Source organism: Salvelinus fontinalis, chromosome 22 (assembly GCF_029448725.1).
Source record: "Salvelinus fontinalis isolate EN_2023a chromosome 22, ASM2944872v1, whole genome shotgun sequence".
NCBI lineage: Eukaryota > Metazoa > Chordata > Actinopteri > Salmoniformes > Salmonidae > Salvelinus > Salvelinus fontinalis.
The window spans coordinates 11,585,918-11,613,695 of NC_074686.1; the positions used below are offsets into that span (position 1 = coordinate 11,585,918).

Consider the following 27,778-nt stretch of genomic DNA (forward strand, 5'->3'; position numbering starts at 1 on the left):
AGTGTTACTTATTTTAAAGACTTGATAAATTATATGCTATTTGTACATCTCAATATTTAGCAATGTTTTCAGAAGTTGCTTGCATGCATGACATATTTCTCAAAATAACAAAATATATCTGTTTCATTTGAATGGTCTGCCCTTACCAAAATGGCGTCCTCGTCGTGCAACCATTAGCTGAGCATTGTGGGATATAACAAACACATGCTGACTTTGGGTCAGTGAAATGCATGCTCAGTTTATGCTTTTGCATGTGCTTTGCTCTACAAACTGGTCGTAGATCAGTCGTTACACTCTTCAGTTGACCAATTCTTCACCCGGAAATGTAACTCGGGTTCATTTCGAAGCTGAGCTGAATATTTGTCAACAATAGACTAATTTAACATAAAACGAATTGAAGCGTTGCCTGGTGCAAGAGATCTTTAGTTCATAGAATTCGGCCTTTGGGTATTTTTCAAGCTATCATTGCTAGAATTTCAGAACGTTGTCAAAATGAATGTGACACTTGCTGTCAAGCAGTATATCTCCAAAATGATAGAAAACAGCGGGCCAGGAATGAAGGTTCTGCTCATGGATAAAGAGACGGTAAGTAATGTAGATAGAATGGTTACAATGTAGTGTTTCAAACGATGGACAGTGGTTACAATGTATCAGGTTACTTTTGTTGTTACACTACATGCCCAAAAGTATGTGGACACCTACTCGTCAGACATCTCATTCCAAAATCATGGGCATTAATATGGAGTTGGTCACCCTTTGCTGCTATAACAGCCTCCATGGTGCAGGGACTTGTTTCCGTTTTGCCACATGAACATTAGTGAGGTCGGGCACTGATGTTGGTCGATTAGGCCTGGCTCGCAGTCAACGTTCTAATTCATCCCAAATATGTTCGATGGGTTTGAGATCAGGGCTCTGCAGCCTAGTCAAATTCTTCCACACTGATCTCAACATTTTTGTATGGACCTCGCTTTGTGCACGGGGGCATTGTCATGTTGAAACAGGAAGGGGCCAAACTGTTGCCACAAAGTTGGAAACACAGAATCGTCTAGAATGTCATTGTATGCTGTAGCGTTAAAATTTCCCTTCACTGGAACTTAGGCGCCTGGCCTGAACCATGAAAAACAGCCCCATTATTCCTCCTCCACCAAACTTTACAGTTGGCACTATTAATTCGGGTAGGTAGCATTCTCATGGCATCCGCCAATGCCAGATTTGTCCGTTGGAATGCCAGATGGTGAAGCGTGATTCATTACTCCAGAGAAAGCGTTTCCACTGCTCCAGAGTCCAATAGCGGCCAGCTTTACACCACTCCAGCCGACGATTGGCACTGCACATGGTGATCTTAGGCTTGTGTGCTGCTCGGCAATGGAAACCTATTTCATGAAGCTCCCGAAGAACAGTTCATGTGCTGTTGTTGCTTCCAGAGGCAGTTTGGAACTCGGTATGTTGTAATCGAGGACAGACGCATTTTACACGCAACAGCACTTGGCGGTCCCGTTCTGTGAGCTTGTGTGGCCTACCACTTCGCTGCTGAGCCATTGTCACTCCTAGACATTTCCACTTCACAATAACAGCACTTACAATTGACCAGGGCAGCTCTATCAGAGCAGAAATTGAATGAACCGACTTGTTGGGAAGGTGGCATCCTATGACGGTGCGAAGGTTGAAAGTCACTGAGCTCTTCAATACGGGCCATTCTACTGCCAATGTTTGTCTATTGAGATTTATACACCTGTCAGCAACGGGTGTGGCTGAAATAGCCTGAATATTTATATAAATTAGCCCCTTATTTGAAGGGATGTCCACATACTTTTGGCCATGTAGTGTATGTGTTGTCTATCTGAGACGGACACATTGAAGGAACAGAACCTTAATTTATTCAAAAATTCCCGATTTTAATTTATTTATTTATTTTTATTTTTTAAACATGTGAAATCACAAAAAAGTCTCTGGACCCGTCTCTAAAATGCCATTCATATCAAATGGAGAGATTAGGTTATAAAAAAGGAAACTTCTCCTTTTATAATATAGATACGAGAACCAAGCTTTTGATAAAGTCATACTGTCAGCAGCTCCTCCCATTGGAAGATGACAAATCTTTGGCTCATGTAGAAACAAATTTACTGCATTACAGTTGCGTTTTGTCATCATGCCTATTTGTTTGTGCTTGTCTCATCAGACCAGCATCGTCAGTGTGGTCTACACTCAATCCGAGATCCTACAGAAGGAGGTCTACTTGTTTGAAAGAATTGACTCACAGAATCGAGACAACATGAAGCACCTCAAAGCCATCTGCTTCCTCAGGCCAACCAAGGTGCCCCAGTCACTGTATAGACATTGCAGCCAGCCTTTGCTCTGCATTAAAGATCCAATGCAACCATTTTTATTTCTATATCAAACCATTTCTGGGTAACAACTGAGTACCTTACTGTGATTGTTTTCAATTAAAATGGTCAAAAAGAATGTTGCTAGGACATGAATGTTGATAGTACTGTCTTGGAGTGGTCTGAGTAGAGAGGATAAAACAACTGAAAATGTGCTGTTATTGGCAGAGGGGTTTGGAACTCTTTGTTATTGGTATATTAACTTAAATTATCTGCATGGCGATGTCAACATGGAAGGCCGAAACTCCATTCCACCAAAACAGACTGAAATTTACAAACAGCTGTTACACTAAAAACGATTATCATAATTTTCACAATTTCACAGTATTATTCCAACCTCATAGTGTGGAAATATAAATAAAACACAGGCAAATCATATTTTTGACTGCACTGGGCCTTTAAGACTTTGTTACTTACCATTTACACACATTGTATCTACTGGATTGTGTCCATCCACAACCTTATGAATGCATATGTCAACTACATTGTACCTATACTGAATATTGCATTGTATCACTATGCACTATTTGGAGGCAAGGTACTTTAGTCATGCTCAGTTTTGGATTTGTATGACACCCCGACTTTCTCTCTGTCCTCTTTACAGGAGAATGTGGAAAATCTGATACAGGAGCTCCGGCGACCAAAGTACAGTGTCTACTTCATCTGTAAGGAGTTCTGCGCTGTTGTTTAAATCGTATGGTTCTCTGTTCTGATTCTTGTGCAGGTTTTTAGACAGATCAAATACAGATAAAGTGAATTACGATGTTATGTCCCTGGCTCGTTTATATGGTTTAGACCTAAAAGACTCAAAATTGATTGACATTGCGATTGACCACACATCAACATTTCACGGTGGCGGCTATTGCCCATACAGAAAAATTATATATGGACATATATTTCAACAACATGTTTGTAAATTACAGATATCTAAATATTTAAATATACAAAAATATATGGACATATTCCAAAATTGTCCGTTTTCAAATACGATCAGTGGTCCGTTTGTTAGGTGCACCACCCCGTTCACGAAAATGGTTTTCTCCTATGGACAGTGAGTCATGTGGCTGTGGCTTGCTATATAAAGCATTGACGCATTCTGTTACGGTTCGATTGAACAATAGAATGGGCAAAACTATTGACCTTTTGAGTGTGGTATGATCATCGGTGCCAAGTGCGCCGGTTTCTCGATCTAAGAAACAGCCGTCCTCCTAGGCTTTTCACTCATTACAGTGTCTAGGACAGGGTACTCCAACCTTTTCTAGCATTAGAGCTACTTTTAAAAAAACTATACATTTCGTGAGCTACACATTTTTTTTCAAGCTTCCAAATAGGCACATTCTTCTCTTCTCCCCTGCAGCACTTCCCCGGGTACTTAGTGTACAAGAGAAAGTAGTGCACTATGTTTTCTGTCAATATACCTCATAAAATAATGGTTAATAAACAACTCTAAGGTGGGGGCCCTATAAAATTTCCTCCAAATTAGGTTCTCTGTTACCTTTTCCCTGGTTTTAGATTTAATCTTAAAATTACAATTTTTCCTAGAGAAAAAACTAAATAGGATGTTATGGGTCCATGTCAATGCTTAAATCACATCAGAAGACACATTTTATTTAGGTGTGTAAGTAAACATTAAGATGTGAGTGTAATTCCTCTTTAATTGTGCATCTAGCGAGTGAGGAAGAGTGAGGAATGTGCGTCTAATGCGCCGGTCTAGCGATTGTTCTGTACTGCTGCTGCTCATTTCATGGCAAAGTTTGCAAATAATAGATACAAATGAAATGCTTATATACATAATATACAGTGTCACTAACTAGAAAGCTAGCTAGGAGGCGGGTGCGACCGGTAGACAGTGTCCTTTGACCCCTGCCTGTCGGGCACTGTTTTCCAGCGGTTTTGTTAACAACAGTGAGGGCAGGTGGGAGCGAAAAACACTGTCTACTGCTAGCTAGGAAGGAGGAGTCTGGTAAGGCAGGGGTGAAAAAACTCAGATAATTCTTTAAACCCACCTGTCTTCAAGTATTGTGGTGGCAGCATCATGTTATGGGTATGCTTGTCATCAGCAGGGACTGGTGAATTTGTCAGGATCAAAAGAAATATGAAAGGAGTTAAGCACAGGAAAAAAAGTTGGAGGGAAACCCACCTCAGTCTTCTGAAAACCTAACCCTGCGATAGTTTTATTTTTCAGCTATGAAATTTAATACCAAAGACACAGCAGAATGGCTTTCCAAGAGGTGTTGAGTGTTCCTGAACGGTCTAGTCTCAGTCCTGACTTAAATCTGCTCAAAAAAAATCTGAGACACGGTTTAAATATCACTGTCCATAAATGATCCCCAACCAAATTTACGAAGCCTGAACATTTTTGACAAAAATGATTGAACATTACAAATTGTGATTGAGAGATCAGGAAAATATATTTTAATCTATTTAAAAAATATATTTACAGATATGGTCTACGTTCAAGTGTCTTTTCGAAATTAACCTCATTTAATTTTTTATATTTTTCATATAATATATTCAAGTGGCAGGTAGGCTATACCTCAATAGCTGCAGAATTAATTTTCAATTACAACTCAATGATCCAACTTTTGCATGCAAAATAACTCTTTGGGAACTTAATGCTAAGGTACCAGAGGTCAATAGAAACTCAACGTTGTCATTGGGGTAGAGAAGGTTGTGAGACGTGAGCGTGTATTTATTTTATATATTTGGTAAATACATTTTCCCAATATATTTAAATATATTCCAGTATATAATTTTTCCTTTATGGGTGACATCCTCCTCATAATCCTTTCTAGACTTCAGCAACGTCATCAGTAAGAGTGAGATAAAAGCCCTGGCTGAGGCGGATGAACAGGAGGTGGTTGCAGAAGTGCAGGTAAGTTAACTCTAAGGGCAGTACTGTAGGACAGTATCCATCAGTGAGGTACACAACTATTAGTATTTGTATACATTTATTTTTTTTGGTGGAAGGTTTTTCTTACTAGTCCTGAATCCACATTTTTCATAATTTCTATTTCTAGTCATAACCACTTTACAGTACACGTAGACTTGTAATAACCAGGTTATCCTTTGGCGTTTAAACTTTAAACTAATCATTCAAATTTCTCTCATATATGACTGCAGGAGTTCTATGGAGACTTCATTGCTGTGAACCCACACCTTTTCTCCCTCAACCTCAGTGGTGTGGCAAGGGTAGGACATGCAAATATGCCATGACGCTTTGGATATGTGACAATCTATAAAGGGGTTTATTATTCATCAGCATTGATTTTAGTTTAACGTTTTTTGTTTGTCTCTACACATTACATATTTCCTCTGTATTTTGGATCTGTTTACAGAGTGCATTCCCATCTCGTGTGTGTTGCAGGGTCGTAGCTGGGAGCCCACGCTCCTACCCCGTACCACCCAGGGTCTGACCTCGGTGCTGTTGGCCCTCAAGAAATGTCCCATGATCCGCTACCAGCTGTCCTCAGACATGGCCAAGAGACTGGGAGAAAGCGTGAAGGTGACTAATATCACATGAACAAATATCACACGCGCATACGCACGCACGCAATCTCACTACCCCTCTCCTCCTCCAGCAAATCATCACCAAGGAGTATGAGCTGTTTGACTTCAGGAAGACAGAGGTGCCTCCTCTCCTGCTCATCATGGACCGCAGCGATGACGCCATCACCCCACTACTCAACCAGGTCAGAACTACACTACCGTTCAAAAGTTTGGGGTCACTTAGAAATGTCAGTGTTTTTGAAAGAAAAGCACATTTCTTTGTCCATAAAAATAACATAAAATTGATCAGGAATACAGTGTAGACATTGTTAATGTTGTAAATGACTATTGTAGCTGGAAATGGCATATTTTTTTAATGGAATATCTACATAGGCGTACAGAGGTCCATTATCAGCAACCATCACTCCTGTGTTCCAATGGCACATTGTGTTAGCTAATCCAAGTTTATAATTTGAAGTCTTATTGATCATTAGAAAACCCTTTTGCAATTATGTTAGCACAGCTGAAAACTCTTGTTCTGATTTAAAGAAGCAATAAAACTGTCCTTCTTTACTTCTTATGGCTGGGGGCAGTATTGAGTAGCTTGGATGAATAAGGTGCCCAGAGTAAATGGCCTGCTACTCAGTCCCAGTTGCTAATATATGCATATTATTAGTATATTTGGATAGAAAACACTCTGAAGTTTCTAAAACTGTTTGAATGATGTCTGTGAGTATAACAGAACTCATATGGCAGGCAAAAACCTGAGAAAAAATCCAACCAGGAAGTGGGAAATCTGAGGTTGGTCGTTTTTCAACTCATTCCCTATTGAAGATACAGTGGGATATTGGTCATGTTGCACTTCCTAAGGCTTCCACTAGATGTCAACAGTCTTTAGAAACTTGTTTGAGCCTTCTACTGTAAAGGAGGGGCTCATAAGGGCTCTTTGAGTCAGTGGTCTGGCAGAGTGCCACAGGCTCGTGACGCTTGTTCACGTGAGAGGTAGCTCACATTCCATTGCTTTTCTACAGACAAACGAATTCTCCGGTTGGAACATTATTGAAGATTTATGTTAAAAACATCCTAAAGATTGATTCTATACATCGTTTGACATGTTTCTACGGACTGTAACGGAACTTTTTGACATTCCGTCTGCTCCTAGTGAACGTGCTTCGTGACTTTGGATTTGTTTACAAAACGCGCTAACAAAAGTAGCTATTTGGACATAAATTATGGACATTATCGAACAAAACAAACATTTATTGTAGAACTGGGATTCCTGGGAGTGCATTCTGATGAAGATCATCAAAGGTAAGTGAATGTTTATCATGTTATTTCTGACTTCTCTTGACTGCACAATATGGCGAATATCTTTTTGGCTGGTTTGGGCTCTGAGCGCCGTACTCAGATTATTGCATGGTTTGCTTTTTCCGTAAAGCTTTTTTGAAATCTGACACAGCGGTTGCATTAAGGAGAAGTGGATCTAAAATTCCATGTGTAACACTTGTATCTTTGATCAATGTTTATTATGAGTATTTCTGGAAATTGATGTGGCTCTCTGCAAAATCACTGGATGTTTTTGGAACTACTGAACATAACGCGCCAATGGATAATGAGATTTTTTGATATAAATATGAACTTTACCGAACAAAACATACATGTATTGTGTAACATGAAGTCCTATGAGCGTCATCTGATGAAGATCATCAAAGGTTAGTGATTTAATTTTATCTCTATTTCTGCTTTTTGTATCACCTGTCTTTGGCTGGAAAAATGACTGTGTTTTTCTGTGACTTGGCGGTGACCTAACATAATCGTTTGTGGTGCTTTCGCTGTAAAGTCTTTTTGAAATCGGACACTGTGGTGGGATTAACAGCAAGATTACCTTTAAAATGGTATAAGATACTTGTATGTTTGAGGAATTTTAATTATGAGATTTCTGTTGTTTGATTTTGGCGCCCTGCACTTTCACTGGCTGTTGTCATATCGATCCCGTTAGCGGGATCTCAGCCATAAGAAGTTAAAAAAGGTAGGCAATAACCAGGTCATCTAGTCAAACGACATACCTGTAGAATATTCACATCATTCTGATGTGTACTGCAGCCTCTGGTCACTTGGGGGCAGCAGCGTCTTATACATACCAGGCCTGCAACCTGCACACTAAACTAGGTCATGTACTCAAGGCCCTTTGTGTCACATGTAATGCACCAATCTTTAGCGCACATTAGAAAAGCTAATCAATTGGTGAAAACCTCATACACCCCTCATCGCTGAATGGAATTAGTAGAGATTAAATGTACTTTATTTGAATTGTGGGTTTCATTGTTTTGGGTTCATTGTTTGTTGCCCTGCTCCCTCTAGTGGACGTACCAGGCCATGGTGCACGAGCTGCTTGGCCTCAACAACAACCGTATTGACCTGTCCCGAGTCCCAGGGATCAGCAAGGAGCTGAAGGAGGTGGTGCTGTCTGCAGAGAACGATGAGTTCTATGCCAACGTGAGTCCCAGTCTCTAGGCCTGGTTCCAATTCTACACAAATGTTCCCTTCGGCATTGAGACAGTCTCATTTGAGCAGGCTGGCAGGTAGCGCAGTGCAGGGTTCTCCCACTGGCTGAATTTGTTTTCTTTTTGCTGGACATAAGACTGTAAAAAAGACAGCATTTCAGCACCAAGTGATTTTACTTTTGGAAATCTGTTCCAAAGTATTCCCACGCATAATAGAGAGATATGTGATTGTATACAAATGCAGGCAATATTTGAAAGGATTAATGTTATAATCAAATGTTATATCTATTTGGTCTTCTTGTGGTAAATTTGCAGTCTACAAATTATTTGTAATTATGTTCCGGCCCCCTGACCATTCGCTCAAGAAAAAAAAATCGTCCCGCGGCTGAATCTAGATGATGATTCCTGGCCTAGAGGTTAGGAAGGCGTCCAGCAACCCTCTGTAACAAGACTCTGAAGGAAAAAAGTCGGGCAGAATGTGGTGCAGTCGGTCAGTGAGGGAAGGTTAAAGAAATCCGACGGCCAGTCGTTAGCTGACAACTTCCAATTCACATTCTCTTATTCAGAATCTGTACCTGAACTTTGGAGAGATCGGCACAAACATCAAGAACCTGATGGAGGACTTTCAGAAGAAGAAGCCCAAGGAGCAACAGAAGCTGGAGTCCATCTCTGATATGAAGGTGAGAGCTGGGCACTGTAGGAACTCAATTTCCCAGTACAGGAACTCAATTTCCCAGCATGTCCTGTTGCAGTTGCTCATTTAGGACCACTAACACATCTCAGCCTCATTAGTTAATAACCACTCACAACTAGATGAATTATCTCTTAATTACAATAATGATACAAGCTATAAATAATTGCTGCAAGTTTAAGAAATCTCTTTCTGTTTTCTTTTTTTAATAATTCCCTCTGTTTTTCTCTGCAGGCGTTTGTGGACAACTACCCCCAGTTCAAAAAGATGTCTGGCACAGTGTCGAAGCATGTGACTGTGGTGGGCGAGCTGTCTCGCCTGGTGAGCGAGAGGCACCTGATGGAGGTGTCAGAGGTGGAGCAGGAGCTTGCCTGCCAGAATGACCACTCAAGCGCGTCACAGGTAAGACTCTGCTCTGGGGTTGAAGGGGTACTTCGGGATTTTGGCAACAAGGTTCTTTATCTACTTCCCCAGAGTCAGATGAACTAGTGGATACCGTTTTTATGTCTCGATGTCCAGTATGTAGGAAGTTAGAATTAGGTCTGCAACCCAATGCTAACTAGCGTTATTTTTACATTTACCGGTAGGAAACACATTTCTATTATTACCAATTGAATTTCTGTCTGAAATTAATCAACACTCCAATCCTGCTCTGCACTGACTTGATGCCAGAGACTGACTAGAAATACACTACTAGATACAGTGCATTCGGAAAGTATTCAGACCCCTTGACATTTTCCACATTGTTACGTTACAGCCTTATTCTGAAATGGTTAAATTGTTATTTTTCCTCATCAATCTCTACACACTACCCCATAATGACAAAGCAAAAACAAATTAGTGTACTTTTTTTTGAAATATCACTTACATAAGTATTCAGACCCTTTACTCAGTACTTTGTTGAAGCACCTTTGGCAGAGATTACAGCATGGAGTCTTCTTGGGTATGATGCTACATGCTTGGCACACCTGTATTTGGGGAGTTTCTCCCCATTCCTCTCAAGCTCTGTCAGGTTGGATGGGGAGCGTTGCTGCACAGCTAATTTCAGGTCTCCAGAGATGTTCGATCGGGTTCAAGTCCAGTCTCTGGCTGGGCCACTCAAGGATTTTCAGAGACTTGTCCTGAAGCTACTCCTGCGTTGTCTTGGCTGTATGCTTAGGGTCTTTGTCCTGTTGGAAGATAAACCTTTGGCCCAGTCTGAGGTCATGAGCGCTCTGGTGCAGGTTTTCATCAAGGATCTCTGTACATTGCTCCGTTCATATTTGCCTTGATCCTGAAAAGTCTCCCAGTCCATCCTGCTGAAAAAAATCCCCACAGCAAGATGCTGCCACCACCATACTTCACCGTAGGGATGGAGCCAGGTTTCCGCCAGACGTGACGCTTGGCATTCAGGCCAAAGCATTCAATCTTGGTTTCATCAGACCAGAGAATCTGGTTTCTCATGGTCTGAGAGTCTTTAGGTGCCTTTTGGCAAACTCCACGCGGGCTGTCATATGCCTTTTACAGAAGAGTGGCTTCCGTCTGGCCACTACTATAAAGGCCTGATTGGTGGAGTTTTGCAGAGATGGTTGTCCTTGTGGAAGGTTCTCCCATCTCCACAGAGGAACTCTAGAGCTCTGTCAGAGTGACCATCAGGTTCTTGGTCACCTCCCTGACCAAGGCCCTTCTCCCCCAATTGCTCAGTTTGGCCGGGCGGCCAGCTCTGGGAAGACTCTTGGTGGTTCCAAACTTCTTCCATTTAAGAATGATGGAGGCCACTGTGTTCTTGGGGACCTTCAATGCTGCAGACATTTTTTGGTACCCTTCAATTGATCTGTGCCTCAAAACAATCCTGTCTAGGAGCTCTAAGGACAATTCTTTCAACCTCATGGCTTGGTATTTTCTCTGATATGCACTCTCAACTGTGGGACCTTTTTATATAGACAGGTGTGTGCCTTTACAAATCATGTCCAGTCAATTGCATTTACCACAGGTGGACTCAAATCAAGTTGTAGAAACATCTCAAGGATGATCAATGGAAACAGGATGCACCTGAGCTCAATTTCGTGTCTCATAGCAAAGGGTCTGAATACTTATGTAAATAAGATATTTCATTTTTTTTGTTTTTTTTATTAGCAAAAATGTATAAAAACCTGTTTTTGCTTTGTCGTTATGGGTTATTGTGTGTAGATTGCTGAGAAAATATATATTTAATCAATTTTAGAATAAGGCCGTAACTTATCAAAATGTGGAAAAAGTCAAGGGGTCTGAATACTCTCCGAAGGCACTAGATAGATGGAAACACAAGTCAACTATGAACCAGACAGAGAAAAGACACTGACCAGACACAGTACTGAAATAGACATAACATGTGGTAGACAGGTAGACAAAGAGAAGACACCAGACAGAACTGCCCAATATGTAAATGTAGGGGTCCAATCACTGACACCAATGGAAATGTGACATGGGGGAGGGGCCTACAGCTCAATGTTCTATTATACAATGACACCAATAGTTCACATGAAAGCATTCAGAAAGACACAATATTATGAATATTAATATTGTGTTGGCTGAAGAAGAATACAACCCACTGCTGTATCGTATATCGAGTTGGCCACTTATAATAATAGTGACTTTCAGAGTACAATAAAACACTGCACATAGAAACCATAGTGAAGTAGCATTAAAACATAAAGAATTCAAGTCTGTATTAAAGTCTATATAAAATGTACTCCCTGTTTTTCCACAGAATGTGCGTCGGCTGCTGCAGAACCCGCGGGTGAGCGAGCTGGACGCGGTGCGCCTGGTGATGCTGTACGCACTGCGCTACGAGAGACACAGCAGCAGCATCCTGCCGGGCCTCATGGAGGAGCTCAACAGGAAGGGCGTGTCAGAGAGGCATCGCAGGGTAGGAAACATTCTATACTGTACCACTACTTGGCCCTTGGGGAAATATGAGGACTGTATACTGTTGTTGTACTCAACTTATATTATGTAGAAGATGTTATTATTTGGGGATTTTTCGATGCCCCTGTGAGTATAAATAAATATACAACTCAACAATGTCCATACGGTATGTTGGTATGTTTGATGCGTCTGTTTTATCAATCTAGACGGGGTTAGAAGAAGCAAAGGATGCCTTTTATCTTGTTTAACCGGCATCTTTTACCTCAGATGGTAACATCCATGGTGGAGTATGGAGGGAAGAGGGTGAGAGGAAGTGACCTCATCAACCCCCAAGACGCGGTCGCCATCACCAAACAGTTCTTCAAGGGGCTGAAGGTACACCATTCGCCTCACAATTTAGACAGATACTAGCTGTAGTTTTGTGTCCAACTAGCCATTCTCAACTAGATTCTAATAAAACACCTTTGTTTTGTATGCGTGCATGTTTCCAGGGAGTTGAGAATGTGTACACGCAGCATGCACCGTTACTGCAGGAGACATTGGACCAGCTGATCAAGGGGCGGCTGAAGGACAGTCAGTTCCCCTACCTAGGACCCAGCTCCCTTCGAGACAGGTAGGGTGATATATACACTGCTCAAAAAAATAAAGGGAACACTTAAACAACACAATGTAACTCCAAGTCAATCACACTTCTGTGAAATCAAACTGTCCACTTAAGAAGCAACACTGATTGACAATAAATTTCACATGCTGTTGTGCAAATGGAATAGACAAAAGGTGGAAATTATAGGCAATTAGCAAGACACCCCCCAAAACAGGAGTGATTCTGCAGGTGGTGACCACAGACCACTTCTCAGTTCCTATGCTTCCTGGCTGATGTTTTGGTCACTTTTGAATGCTGGCGGTGCTCTCACTCTAGTGGTAGCATGAGACGGAGTCTACAACCCACACAAGTGGCTCAGGTAGTGCATTTCATCCAGGATGGCACATCAATGCGAGCTGTGGCAAAAAGGTTTGCTGTGTCTGTCAGCGTAGTGTCCAGAGCATGCAGGCGCTACCAGGAGACAGGCCAGTACATCAGGAGACGTGGAGGAGCCCGTAGGAGGGCAACAACCCAGCAGCAGGACCGCTACCTCCGCCTTTGTGCAAGGAGGTGCACTGCCAGAGCCCTGCAAAATGACCTCCAGCAGGCCACAAATGTGCATGTGTCTGCTCAAACGGTCAGAAACAGACTCCATGAGGGTGGTATGAGGGCCCGACGTCCACAGGTGGGGGTTGTGCTTACAGCCCAACACCGTACAGGACGTTTGGCATTTGCCAGAGAACACCAAGATTGGCAAATTCGCCACTGGCGCCCTGTGCTCTTCACAGATGAAAGCAGGTTCACACTGAGCACATGAGCACATGTGACAGACGTGACAGAGTCTGGAGACGCCGTGGAGAACGTTCTGCTGCCTGCAACATCCTCCAGCATGACCGGTTTGGCGATGGGTCAGTCATGGTGTGGGGTGGCATTTCTTTGTTGGGCCGCACAGCCCTCCATGTGCTCGCCAGAGGTAGCCTGACTGCCATTAGGTACCGAGATGAGATCCTCAGACCCCTTGTGAGACCATATGCTGACACATACACATTTGTGGCCTGCTGAAGGTCATTTTGCAGGGCTCTGGCAGTGCACCTCCTTGCACTAAGGCGGAGGTAGCGGTCCTGCTGCTGGGTTGTTGCCCTCCTACAGCCTCCTCCACATCTCCTGATGTACTGGCCTGTCTCCTGGTAGCGCCTGCATGCTCTGGACACTACGCTGACAGACACAGCAAACCTTTTTGCCACAGTTCGCATTGATGTGCCATCCTGGATGAAATGCACTACCTGAGCCACTTGTGTGGGTTGTAGACTCCGTCTCATGCTACCACTAGAGTGAGAGCACCGCCAGCATTCAAAAGTGACCAAAACATCAGCCAGGAAGCATAGGAACTGAGAAGTGGTCTGTGGTCACCACCTGCAGAATCACTCCTGTTTTGGGGGGTGTCTTGCTAATTGCCTATAATTTCCACCTTTTGTCTATTCCATTTGCACAACAGCATGTGAAATTTATTGTCAATCAGTGTTGCTTCCTAAGTGGACAGTTTGATTTCACAGAAGTGTGATTGACTTGGAGTTACATTGTGTTGTTTAAGTGTTCCCTTTATTTTTTTTGAGCAGCATATATATATATATAGATATAGATATATATATATAGATATAGATATAGATAGATATATATATATATATATATATATATATAGATATATATATATATATAGATATATAGATATATATATATATATAGATATATATAGATATATAGATATATAGATATATATATAGATATATATATAGATATATAGATATATATATATATATATATATACACACACACACACACACACACACACACACACACACACACACACACACACACACACACACACACACACACAGTTAAAGACACAACCTCAGACCCTACACCTGAATAGCCAAACACACACACTTCTACACACTATCGATGATATGTAAAAAAAATAAAAATAAATAAATAAACATATTCTGTGTGTATAAGCACATAACCCCACAGTTCATCACCGTTATTGGATGAGCCCAACTGGATGTTAGCCTATCAGTGATTACCATGTATTTCCTCTTCAGGCCACAGGATATCATAGTGTTCGTCATCGGAGGGGCCACCTATGAGGAGGCGCTGGCAGTCTACAACCTGAACCGCACCATGCCAGGTGTTCGGATCGTACTGGGCGGCACCACCATCCACAACACCAAGAGGTCAGTATCATCATCCGCTCCTGGTGACCTACTGTAGTCGCCTCAGTCAAATTCCATCTAGACATAGCCACCAGACATCCATTGTCTGTTACCAGGTCAACACATATGATCAAAATGGCTTAACCCCCTAGAGTCGACGGCCACGTGGAAATCTAATTAGCATAATACAAAAATCCCCATTAAAAAAATCTGTTTAATCTAGAGATATCTGTTTTTGCATGGGCTGCGTCTCCAATCCACTACGTACGACAGTGGCGGCCTTCCGCATCGGCGAGGGGAGGTGGCTGAGCTACGGCGGTGTTTGTCAGATCATGAGTCTTCCCTAAAATCGGTCTTCTCACGAATATGTCTGTAGCGTCCGAACGGTTCGGGATAACTGGGGATAACTCCAATGGAATGATGAGACTCTCCCAAACACGATGGTGTTCTCCGTTTTGCTCTACAACCCCCTCAAGCGTCACAGGACTCGTCTGAAGTCGGCACCACCGATATGTCAACTTCTGTCTATAGCATTTGAACAGTTTAGGCTGCACACTGATATGACCCATCTATGAAAAGGTGAGACTCTCACAAACGCATACATGTCAGTGCTGTAGGGCCTCCACATGCCTCACTTGACCTGTCTGAAGGTAGCCCGGAACCAGTTTTAAAAAATGAATGGAAGTATACACGGGAGTATATAAAACATTAGGAACACCTTTCTTATATTGAATTGCAACCCCTTTTGCCCTCAGAACAGCCTCAATTTGTCGGGCATGGACTCTACAAGGTGTCAAGCGTTCCACAGTGATGTTGACTCCAGTGATTCCCACAGTTGTGTCAAGTTGGTTTGATGTCCTTTGGGTGGTGGACAATTCTTGATACACACAGGAAACCTTTTTTCACAGGAGAGTGAAAAACCCAGCAGCGTTGCAGTTCTTGAAACACTCAAACCGGTGTGCCTGGCACCTACTGCCATACACTGTTCAAAGGCACATAAATCTTTTGTCTTGCCTATTCACCCTCTGAATCATCACCTCATCATTGGGTGAGTCAGTGTTACTGTAAGTTTTATTTTCTAGCCTACTGTAGCCTATATTATATACGGTGCCTTCAGAAAGTATTCAGACCCCTTGACATTTTCCACATCTTGTTATCGTTCAGCCTTATTTTAAAATTGATTAAATAAAATAGAATCCTCAGCAATCTACACACAATACCTACCCCATAGTGACGAAGCAAAAACAGGTTTTTAGAAATTGGCAAATGTATAGAAAATGTGCACCTAAGCACGCTGTCATGTGCCTTTTACTGAAGAGTGGCTTCCGTCTGGCCACTCTACCATAAAGGTCTAATTGGCTGAGTTCTGCAGAGATGGTTGTCCTTGCGGAAGTTTCTCCCATCTCCACAGAGGAACTCTGGAGCTCTGTCAGAGTGACCATCGGGTTCTTGGTCACCTCCCTGACTAAGGCCCTTCTCGCCCGATTGCTCCGTTTGGCCAGACGGCCAGCTCTAAGAAGAGTCTTGGTGGTTCCAAACTTCTTCCATTTAAGACTGATGGAGGCCACAATGCTGCAGACATTTTTTTGGTACCCTTCCCCAGATCTGTGCCTCAACACAAGCCTGTCTCGGAGCTCTACAGACAATTCCTTCAACCTCATGGCTGTGGGACCTTATATAAACAGTTGTGTGCCTTTCCAAATCATGTCCAATCAATTGAATTTACCAAAGTTTGACTCCAATCAAGTTGTAGAAACATCTCAAGGAAGATCAATGGAATCAGGATGCACCTGAGCTCAATTTCGATTTTCATAGCGAAGGGTCTGAATACATACAGTACCAGTAAAAAGTACCCAATCGAGATGGTTTAGGATGAGTTGGACCGCAGAGTGAAGGAAAAGCAGCCAACAAGTGCTCAGCATATGTGGGAACACCTTCAAGACTGTTGGAAAAGCATTCCAGGTAAAGCTGGTTGAGAGAATGCCAAGAGTGTGCAAAATTGTCATCAAGGCAAAGGGTGGCTACTTTGAAGAATCTCAAATATAAAATTATATTTAGTATTGTTTAACACTTTTTTGGTTACTACATGATTCCATATGTGTTATTTCCTAGTTTTGATGTCTTCACTATTATTCTACAATGTAGAAAATAGTAAAAATAAAGAAAAACCCTTGAATGAGTAGGTGTGTCCAAGCTTTTGACTCGTACTGTATGTAAATGTTTTTTAATACATTCGATTTGTTATTATGGGGTATTGTGTGTAGATTTCTGAGGATTTTTATAAGGCTGTAAAATAGCAAAATTTGGAAAAAGTCAAGGGGTCTGAATACTTTCCGAAGACACTGTATATAATATAGGCTAAAGTAGGCTAGAAAATAAAGCTTCCAGTGACACTGACTCACCCAATGATGAAGATGAAGCATAGGCTACTCACCGGTGATGGGCGATGGGTTTGTGCCAATATGTCAAGATAAGCTACTTTGAAAAACAGTGCTGTTCACTCAAAAGTTGTTCAGAATAATCTTTTTAGCTTCTTTAGACAGATTACTCTTCTCTTTTTCAGCAGCAGGCATTTGCTTTTCAAACGGTAGGCCTAAATGTTTCTCGAGATTGTATTTAGAAATTTGGGAAAGGCAAACTGACAGCCGCAACCAATCATAGAAATATAATCCATAGATGGCAGTTCCCATTCAAGTCAGGACTGTCTGCCGATGCTAGTGTACCTATGAGTTTAACAGTAAAAGTAGGGGCGGCAGGTAGCCTCGTGGTTAGAGCGTTGGGCCAGTAACCGAAAGGTTGCTAGATCTTATCCCTGAGCTGACATGGTAAAAATCTGTCGTTCTGCCCCTGAACAAGGCAGTTAACCCACTGTTCCTAGGCCGTCATTGTAAATAAGAATTTGTTGTTAACTGACTTGTCTAGTTAAATAAAGGTTAAATAAAAATAAAAAGTGCCAGGGTTAGAGGTTCCAAAATCCTTCTATGGATTATATCTATGGCCACAACGCAACGAGCTGTTCTATATTTGGAGCGCTTTCTGCCCTAACTGCGGCTTTCTCGACTGTAAATGCTTGTGATTAAACTTAATCCACAGATATTTCTTAGAAGCTATTAATCCACTATCAAAATTATGCTTTCTGGTGTAGTATTTTGAATACTTTTATCTATGTCTGGTCAGACAGGAGTATTATAATGTTGGGGGGGAAAAAATGTTGCAGCACCCCTATTTCCCACGGCTATGGTCCCAGTCAGTATTAGATGGAATGTCATGGACCCGCATGCCTGTGGGGAAAACAACCTGTGGGTACCCGATCGGCTCACTGCAAACACTTAACCTTTTTCAAATGCAATTTTCTTCTTGTCTCTTGTTTTAGTCAATTACAAAACTGCATTTTAAGATAAGTACAACATGTCTAAAGATGACTCAACATTACCTGCTCCCGAGCGTTCTCAATACTCAATGTTATAAAGTCATATTGTAGGGCTTCCCTCATGGTCCTTTTCATGATGGTGCTAGCAGCCACGTGAGTGAATCCTAGCTACAGTACCTTCAGAAAGGATTCACACCCCTTGATTTTTTTCACATTTTGTTGTGTTACAGCCTGAATTCAAAATGGGATTCAATTTAGATTTTGTGCCACTGGCCAACACACAATACCCCATAATGTCTAAGTGGAATTATGTTTTTAGATTAAAAAGTTTTTTTAATTAAAAATGAAAAACTGAAATGTGTTGAGTCAATAAGTATTCAACCCCTTTGTTATGGCAAGCCTAAATAAGTTCAGGAGTAAAAATGTGTTTTACAAGTCACATAATAATTTGCATGGACTCACTCTGTGTGCAATAATAGTGTTTCCTAGAAAAAAATGATGACTACCCCATCTCTGTACCTCACGCATACAATTATCTCTAAGATCCCTCAGTCAAGCAGTGAATTTCAAACACATTCAACCACAAAGACCAGGGATGTTTTTCAATGGAATACAAAGAAGGGCACCTATTGGTAGATGGGAAAAAAAAAGAAGACACTGAATATCCCTTTGAGCATGGTGAATTACACTTTGGATGATGTATCAAGAATCCCACTCACTACAAAAGATACAGGCGTCCCTCCTAACTCAGTTGCCGGAGAGGAAGACAACCGCTCAGGGATTTTACCATGAAGCCAATGGTGACTTTAAAACAGTTAGAGTTTAATGGCTGTGATTGAGAATGGATCAACAACATTGTAATTACTCCACAATACTAACCTAAATGACAGAGTGGAAAAAAGGAAGCTTGTACAGAATAAATATATTCCAAAACGTGTCCTGTTTGCAACAAGGCACTAAAGTAATACTGCTAAAAGTTTGGCAAAGCAATTAACATTTTGTCCTGAATATAAAGTGTTATGTTTGGGGCAAATTCAATACAACACATTATTTAGTACCGCTCTCAGTATTTTCAAGCATGGTGGTGGCTGCATCATGTTATGGGTATGCTTGTAATCATCAAGGATAAAAAAAATAATACGGAATGGAGCTAAGCATAGGCCAAATCATAGAGGAAAACCTTGTTCAGTCTGCTTTCCATCAAACATTCGGAGATGAATTCACCTTTCAGCAAGACAATAACCGAAAACAAAAGCCAAATCTACACTAGTTGCTTAGACGACATTGAATGTTCCTGAGTGGCCGAATTACAGTTTTGACTTAAATCGGCATGAAAATCTATGGAAAGACCTGAAAATGGTTGTCTTGCAATGATCAAGAACCAACTTGAGAGCTTGAAGAATTTTGAAAATAATAATTTATCCAGGTGTGGAATGCTTTTGGAGACTAAACCAGAAAGACTCACAGCTGTAATCGCTGCCAAAGGGGCTTCTGCAAAGTATTGACTTGGGTGTGAATACTTATGTAAATTAGATATTTCTGTATTTAATTTAGATTAAATTGGCAAAAATGTCAAAAACATGTTTTCATGTTGTCATTATAGGATAGTGTGTTTAGATTGGTGCGTAATTTTTAAAAATTGAATCCATTTTGAATTCAGGCTGTAACACAACAAAATGTGGAATAAGTCAAGGGGTATGAATACTTTCTGAAGGCACTGTAGCTACCGATGGGAACATTAAGCTAGCCAAGACCAGCAACACAAACGGACTATACAGCTACAAATAGTACTCCTGGAATTACAAATGGCCTATATTAAACAAGTTAAATGTCTTACCTGTGAATATATGTTTTCCACACGTAAAGCTAAGTGTAGCCTACTTGGACACTTCCAACTCTCCCATGCCGAATAGCCTGAAGCCATAGGACTCTTCTCGCAGGCTCTATTTCCCTGCATGGGAGCATTGCAAACTGTAGGTTGGGATTTCTGACCTGGTTACAGGTACATTGAACAACACAGTAGCTTTCTGAAAAGTTTTGCAATTCATGTATAACAAAAAATCGACAACGAAGTTGGGAAAGAATGGTTTTGTTTTCCCCAATTTGTTGTAATGGTCGAGGGGGATTCCTTCTTATGACGTGAATATCGACTCGGAGTCAGCCTACACTTTACGTGCAGAACACTAAGTTTATATTCAATTTACTGAAATGACTTCACTAATGTTAAAGGGGCATTTACATTTTTATACAATTTACTGAGATAACTTCAACAATTTTAAAAGGGAATTTTACTTGATAAACATTTCACTCGTTACATTATAATTTTTTTGTTCAAATGTCCCTTTAATATCTAACTTTTCTGCTCATGGTGGTTCACTGTTCAGATGACGACTACGGATATTAGTTGTGATAGGTATGGTTTACCATGTTATCCCTAGCTTGAATGGAGTTACCTAAAGTAATTTAGCTTGCATACCTTCCTCTTTTGAACCTTAATAGTTATTTGTGTTGCTTTGTGAGGCCCTTCTTTGGAAAAGCAGTTTTTGGTTGACCAGGTATTTACCGAATCGCTACTCTCTCTCTCGTTCTCTCTCCCTTTCTCTCTGACTGTTTGCTGAATGAAGATTTTGTCTACTCATAGCCTTTCTTTCCCTCTCCCTCCATCTATCTGTCTGTCCGACTGACTGTGTTGGCTGAATAAATAATTGTTTATCTATCTATGCATATTTCTCTCTCTCAGGCTGAGCTGAATAGAACTTTGTGTGATCACGTGACACAGGGGTGCTCAGGAGATGCGTCAGCGCTCTTTTTGCAGTGCCGCTTCTGACACTCCTGTATGGGATCACCCCTGTTCTCTTTCGTCACTGGGTCTGGACATACACACCCACACACAGACGTCAAACCCTGACGTCAAACCATGCACTTCTCTGCCGGTTATATGACAACTTAGTGCTCCTCATCAGCCTTTTATGAGATTCCAACCTGAGCAGGCACGAGATTGACCAGGTCTTACACGACAAGGGATTTAGGCAAGAGAGACCAGTGCGATAACGTTGCCTGGGTTGCTAAGCAGCACCTATGTGCTGAGTGAGGATGCGCCTTTGACATTTATAGCACTTGCTGATGCAACTCAGGTGAAGTGTCTCTCGCTCTCGGTTATGCAACACCATCTAACAATGTCCACCTCTGGGAATTGAACTTGCAACTTTCTTTCTCTGATCCTGAGGCGTTTCGTGTTGTACTGCAGCACTCACTTTTGTGCTGCCGAAGATGATAGGTGCACCTGTGTGTGTTGTGAGGTTTATTTTTAGCGTGCTGTTGCCGTCCCATGCTAGGGAAATGCTGATACTCGCTATAAATGGGTTGTTTACATTTTAGTGTCTTGATGTTGTCTCTGTTTTGTCTGTCACAGGCAGGCTTGTTTATATAAGCTGACCTTGACATACTGTCACATGATCATATTTCAATTATCTGGTGCTAGCTGTATTTTAATTGTTATGTTTTCCAAGATTCAAAATTCTGGCAGTTTATATTTGAGCTCTTAGGGCAGATTCTAGTGACCCTAGACAGACGCAGTCTCCTGTCGTTGTGACATTAAGACACTTAACCCATAGGTTGCACAGGGTGGCAGGACAAGGTATTGCCCTCCTGACTGGTTGATCCTAGCTTCCAACTCTTCTGGGCATTGGTGTGTGTTGCTTGGAAGTTTGGGTTAAAAGCTTAAAAAAAAAACGAAATTCTATGATCGGAAAATGTTAATGCACATTGAAGTACTCTTCGAAACATCTACTTGCCCATTATTTATCCTTTTAATGTTGGCTGTGACGGCACGTCCCATGCTTTGTTTTTTAGCTCATAGCGCAGCGTGTGGGCATTTGAACCATGTTCTACCCCCTCACCCAGAGGCACTGTAAGCCAATAGGAATGGGGCTCTTGAATGCATCTTTAAGCTTCTCCTCTGTGTCTTTCCCCCCTTTTGTACTGCATGAGTTGCTCGCTGCCCATTTGGTACTCACTCACAAGTTGTTTCATGATAATGTTCCCTACAACCAGCCACACAAAGACACAGTAAACCCCTTTGGGAGATTGGTTCTAGGCCACCCTCTACTGCTGTGTACCGCCTCAGTGGGCCAAAAGCTGGAAATACAGTGCCTTCAGAAAGTATTCATACCCCATGACTTATTCCACATTTTGTTGTGTTACAGTGCAATTCAACATTTATTAAATATATTTTTTGAAATCTCACCCATCTACACACTATACTTCATAATGGCAAAGTGAAAACATGTTTTTATAATTTTTAGCAAATGTATTTACAATATTTGAACATTATTCTTTTTAAAGTTCTTCAGGCTCTGTCAAGTTGGTTGTTGATCATTGCTGGACAGACATTTTCAAGTCTTGCCATAGATTTTCAAGCTGATTTAAGTCAAAACTGTAACTCTGCCACTCAGGAACATTCACTGGCTTCTTGGTAAGCAACTACAGTGTATATGTTTCAGGTTATTGTCCTGTTGAAAGGTGAATTTGTCTCCCAGTGTCTGTTGGAAAGCAGACTGAACCAGGTTTTCTTGTAGAATTTTTCCTGTGCTTATCTCTGTTCCGTTTCTTTTTATCCCCCAAAAAACTTGCCATTCCTTGCCGATAACATGATGCAGCCACAACCATGCTTGGTAGTTTGAAGAGTGGTACTCAGTGATGTGTTGGATTTATCCCAATAATAATGCTTTGTATTCAGGACATGAAGTTAATTTCTTTGCCACCTTTTTTGCAGTTTTACTTTAGTGCGTTATACAAACCGGGTGCATGTTTTGGAGTTTTAAAAAAAATGATATACCGGCTTCCTTCTTTAAACTCTGTCATTTAGGTTAGTATTGTGGAGTAACTACAATGTTCCCTGATATATCCTCCGTTTTCTCTTATCAGGGCAATTATTCCAACAATTGTTTACAGACAGATAATTTCACTTATAATTCACTGTATCACAATTCCAGTAGGTCAGAAGTTTACATACACTAAGTTGACTGTGCCTTTAAACAGCTTAGAAAATTCCAGAAAATTATGTCATGGTTTTAGAAGCTTCTGATAGGCTATTGACATCATTTGAGCCAATTGGAGGTGTACCTGTGGATTTATTTCAAGGCATACCATCAAACTCAGTGCCTCTTTGCTTTGACATCATGGGAAAATCAAAAGAAATCAGCCAAGACCTCAGAAAAAAATTGTAGACCTCCAAAAGTCTGGTTCATCCTTGGGAGCAATTTCCAAATGCCTAAAGGTACCACGTTCATCTGTACAAACAATAGTACGCAAGTATAAACACCATGGGACCACGCAGCCATCATACCGCTCAGGAAGTAGACGAGTTCTGTCTCCTAGAGATGAACGTACTTTGGTGCGAAAAGTGCAAATCAATCCCAGAACTACAGCAAAATACCTTGTGAAGATGCTGGAGGAAACAGGTACAAAAGTATCTATATCCACAGTAAACCAAGTCCTATATCGATATAACCTGAAAGGCCGCTGAGCAAGGAAGAAGCCACTGCTCCAAAACCGCCATAAAAAAAGCCAGACTACGGTTTGCAACTGCACATGGGGACAAAGATTGTGCTTTTTGGAGAAATATCCTCTGGTTTGATGAAACAAAAATAGAGCTGTTTGTCCATAATGACCATCATTATATTTGGAGGAAAAAGGGTGAAGCTTGTAAGACGAAGAACACCATCCAAACAGTGAAACACGGGGTTGGCAGCATCATGTTGTGGGGGTGCTTTGCTGCAGGAGGGACTGGTGCACTTCACAAAATAGATGGCCTCATGAGGCAGGAAAATTATGTTGATATATTGAAGCAACATGTCAAGACATCTTTCAGGAAGTTAAAGCTTGGTTGCAAATGGGTCTTCCAAATGGATAATGACCCCAGCATACTTCCAAAGTTGTGGGAAAATGGCTTAAGACCAACAAAGTCAAGGTATTGGAGTGGCCATCACTAAGCCCTGACCTGAATCCTATAGAAAATTTGTGGGCAGAACTGAAAAAGCGTGTGCGAGCAAGGAGGCCTGCAACCTGACTCAGTTACACCAGCTCTGTCAGGAGGAATGGGCCAAAATTCACCCAACTTATTGTGGGAAGCTTGTGGAAGGCTACCCAAAACGTTTGACTCAAGTTAAACAATTTAAAGGCAACGCTACCAAATACTAATTGAGTGTATGTAAACTTCTGACCCACTGGGAATGTGATGAAAGAAATAAAAGCTGAAATAAATAATTCTCTCTAGTGTTATTCTTACATTTCACGTTCTTAAAATAAAGTGGTGATCCTAACTGACCTAAGACAGGTCATTTTTACTAATATTAAATGTCAGGAATTGTGATAAACTGAGTTTAAATGAATTTGGCTAAGGTGTATGTAAACTTCTGACTTATATATATATATATATATATATATATAATTTAAAACCTTTAACTAGGCAAGTCAGTTAAGAACAAATTCTTATTTTACAATGACGGCCTACCCCGGCCAAACCCTTCCCTAACCCGGATGACGCTGGGCCAATTGTGCACTGCCCTATGGGACTCCCAATCACGGACGGTTGTGATACAGCCGGGGATCGAACCAGGGTACTACTAAGCTATATGGAATTGTTTTAAGGTCATACCTATGATCATTTTGCTATTTAATTTAGAATTCTAAGACCCCTTGAGGTATATATATATATATATTTTTTTTTTTATTTTTTTTTTGAGGGGGGGTGATTACTGCTATTAACCCATACAAACGCATTGTATAACAGATTCCCAACATGGAATAACAGGTAGTGCCTCACAAAATATTTTGAAGTAAGTTTGTTCTGAAGTTTTGCATTTAACATTGTATTTTTGGCACTAAACAGTCTCCATATATACTGTACTTCCATTCATTTTTGTCTCATGGTCTGACAAACACCGCTCTAGCTCTGTCACCTTTGTTAAGTAGGCGTATGCGATGGATTGAGATGTATCCAATGCAAAAAAACAGATACAGTATCTCTAGCTTAAATGGACAGATTTTGATGGGGATTATTTTATTATGCTAATTTGATTTCCGCTGGGGTGCGGACATCGACCTTAGGGGGTTTTAAAGTCAAGGCGAAGAACGCCTGTATCTTTGTAGTGACTGGGTGTATTAATACACCATCCAAAGTGTAGTTAATAACTTCACCATGCTCAAAGGGATATTCAGTGTCTGCTTTTTTTATTTTTACACATCTACCAATAGGTGCCCTTTTTTGCGAGACATAGGTATACCTCCCTGGTCTTTGTGGTTGAATCTGTGTTTGAAATTCACTGCTTGGCGGAGGGACCTTACAGATAATTGTATTTGTGGGGTACAGAGATGAGGTAGTCATTAAAAAATCACGTTAAACACTATTATTGCACACAGAATGAGTCCATGCAACTTATGTGACTTGTTAAGCAAAGTTCTACTCCTGAACTTATTTAGGCATGCCTTAACAAAGGGGTCAAAAACTTACTGAGCTTTTCATTTTTTATTAATTTGGTAAAATTCCACTTTGACATTATGGGGTATTGTGTGTAGGACAGTGACACAAAATCTTTACATTTTTTCAATTTTAAATTCAGGCTGTAACACAACAAAATGTGTAAAAAGTTGAGGGGTGTGAATACTTTCTGAAGGCACCCATACAATATATGCCAACCGCTAAAATCATACCGCAGGGGTCTGAATCTGCCTTTTGATAACCAGGGCTGTTATTGAACTCTAATATGGCTGGTTGAATGAGACCCAATCTTGGCAACATTGTTCCAAAAACAGCATATTTATGACCTGAAGGTTGTAGGTTCAATACCATGTTGCTTTCTTGTGCCTTTTGAACTTAAACATCAGGATAAAAAAATCAATTTTTTTTCATAGTTGGGTGGATGGTAGGCTGACCTAGGTCCTAGACCATGTGTTTAGTCACTCATTGATATAGGCTAGTCACCCAGAGGAGGCTGCGTGAATGGAAACGGACTGCGAACAGATTAGCATTAACATCAGCAAATGTCACACTTATCTCTGATATATCACTATAGTACTCTGTAATTACTGCTCTATCAAAAGTCAACATTTTTGGTCTGTAAGAGAGACAAGATGGCTGCTCTTTAAAACCTTGCCTTTTGTTGACAGTAAGCCTAAGTCTCTCTTGTTTCAAATCTCAAATGTTTTGGGTTGATCAGCTAACAGAAATAGGTATTTTGACATTTCTCTAGAGGGTCTCTTATTTTTGTTGTTGCCATGTCTCAGCCCTATCCTTGCTTTACAGACCAAATGAAACACACACACTGACACAATAATTGTGTGTCTGTAACAAGGGGCTAGGACTGAGGTAATCGTGTCTGCAAGTATACTTCTGTCACATGGGCTTCTGTTTTTAGATGAAAATATATTTTGTGAGTCACAGAGATGATGCTGATGTACCGGCAATACTGCTCATGCTTCTCTCAGCCTCGTGAGGAATGATATCATAATGTCCCTTTTCTGACCTCTCACAGCTTCCTGGAGGAAGTGACATTGACGGCTGGTGCGGGCCAGGCCGAGAGGGTGCAGAGAGCGGGTGGTCATCCCAACAGACGCTGAATGTTTGTTGACACGCACACACTCTCACTATATATTGTGTCTGTTCCTTATTGTTATTACTAGCCCATGCTTTAATTAATGGATGTGTCCCACTAAAAACATTCCAGTGCTGTCAGCTTTCCCCACCACACAGCTGGACTCTTTATCGACCCCTTAAAAACTTGTTGTAACTAGGCCAATTAACTCCAGCCAAATGAACATGTGACCCAATTAGAAAGCCAGGTTACCTAACCCTGGGTACCAAAGCAAACTGACTTGTGACTGAACAGAGCACAACACTCTCAATGTTAGTGTCCAACATTTGAACATATTGCAGTGTAACATTTCCCCTTAAATTGGAGTTAAGTGGAAAACTCTAGTCTGCTCCTATATTAGACCTTTATTTAATTTCTGGAAACAGAAGTGACACATACTTTTGAGTCTTAAAAGTTCCTATTTGGGCCCAGCATATTAAAAAAATTATCTCTAAGATTACATGATGTACAGTGTATGTTCTCCTTCCTTGCCTATGTACATTTCCCCATGTTAAATACATGTCGTCCAAACCTACTGATTTTGAAATGACTGTGAATATTTTGTGGAAAATACCAATAAATGTAAAGAGTGATGTGTTGTGTTCCTTGTTTATCTTGTACACATTTCCTGTTATGTTGTAATTCTTTGCCATAACCCATTTATTGTTGCAGATAATGGAATTAGCCCTCAATGTTTTGATTTCATTCATGTGTATTGTTATTGTGCACGAATGTCCACCTTAGATCAATAATGATAACATCATCATCTTCCTCCATCCAAGTCCATTATGCCAAGCCACACTCTCTTTGAATATCTTTGAGAAATGACCCTCTGTTGTACTTTAATTTGAACAGTATTTCCTGCACCATGTTTCTGCTATGACTTGAAAGTACAGTTTGTTTGGTCTTTTTTTGTGGGCTAGTGTGATGGCTCTGGTTCCACTCAGAGATGTCATGTTTGGGTAAGAAATTGAATGCAGATTATCTAAATCCAAGGTGGAGTCTTTGGGTTCCCCCCCCCCCACACG

The 27,778-nt window shown here is 41.0% G+C and overlaps 1 protein-coding gene across 2 annotated transcripts; it reads left to right on the plus strand.

Moving 5' to 3' along the window:
- Positions 1-300: 300 nt before the first annotated feature.
- On the plus strand, positions 301-27,343 carry LOC129819808 (vacuolar protein sorting-associated protein 45-like). Of its 2 annotated transcripts, XM_055876409.1 has the most exons (15): positions 302-585; positions 2,180-2,314; positions 2,989-3,049; positions 5,180-5,259; positions 5,508-5,576; positions 5,752-5,889; positions 5,966-6,076; positions 8,235-8,369; positions 8,944-9,057; positions 9,303-9,470; positions 11,797-11,955; positions 12,222-12,329; positions 12,446-12,567; positions 14,637-14,768; positions 26,652-27,343. In XM_055876409.1, the coding sequence occupies exons 1-15, from the start codon at positions 493-495 to the stop codon at positions 26,734-26,736; spliced, it is 1,710 nt and encodes a 569-aa protein (XP_055732384.1). In that variant the 5' UTR covers positions 302-492; the 3' UTR covers positions 26,737-27,343. The 2 variants fall into 2 exon arrangements, with proteins under 2 accessions (XP_055732385.1, XP_055732384.1); XM_055876410.1 differs by lacking the exon at positions 2,180-2,314 and having other exon boundaries at positions 301-585.
- The last annotated feature ends 435 nt before the right edge of the window (positions 27,344-27,778 follow it).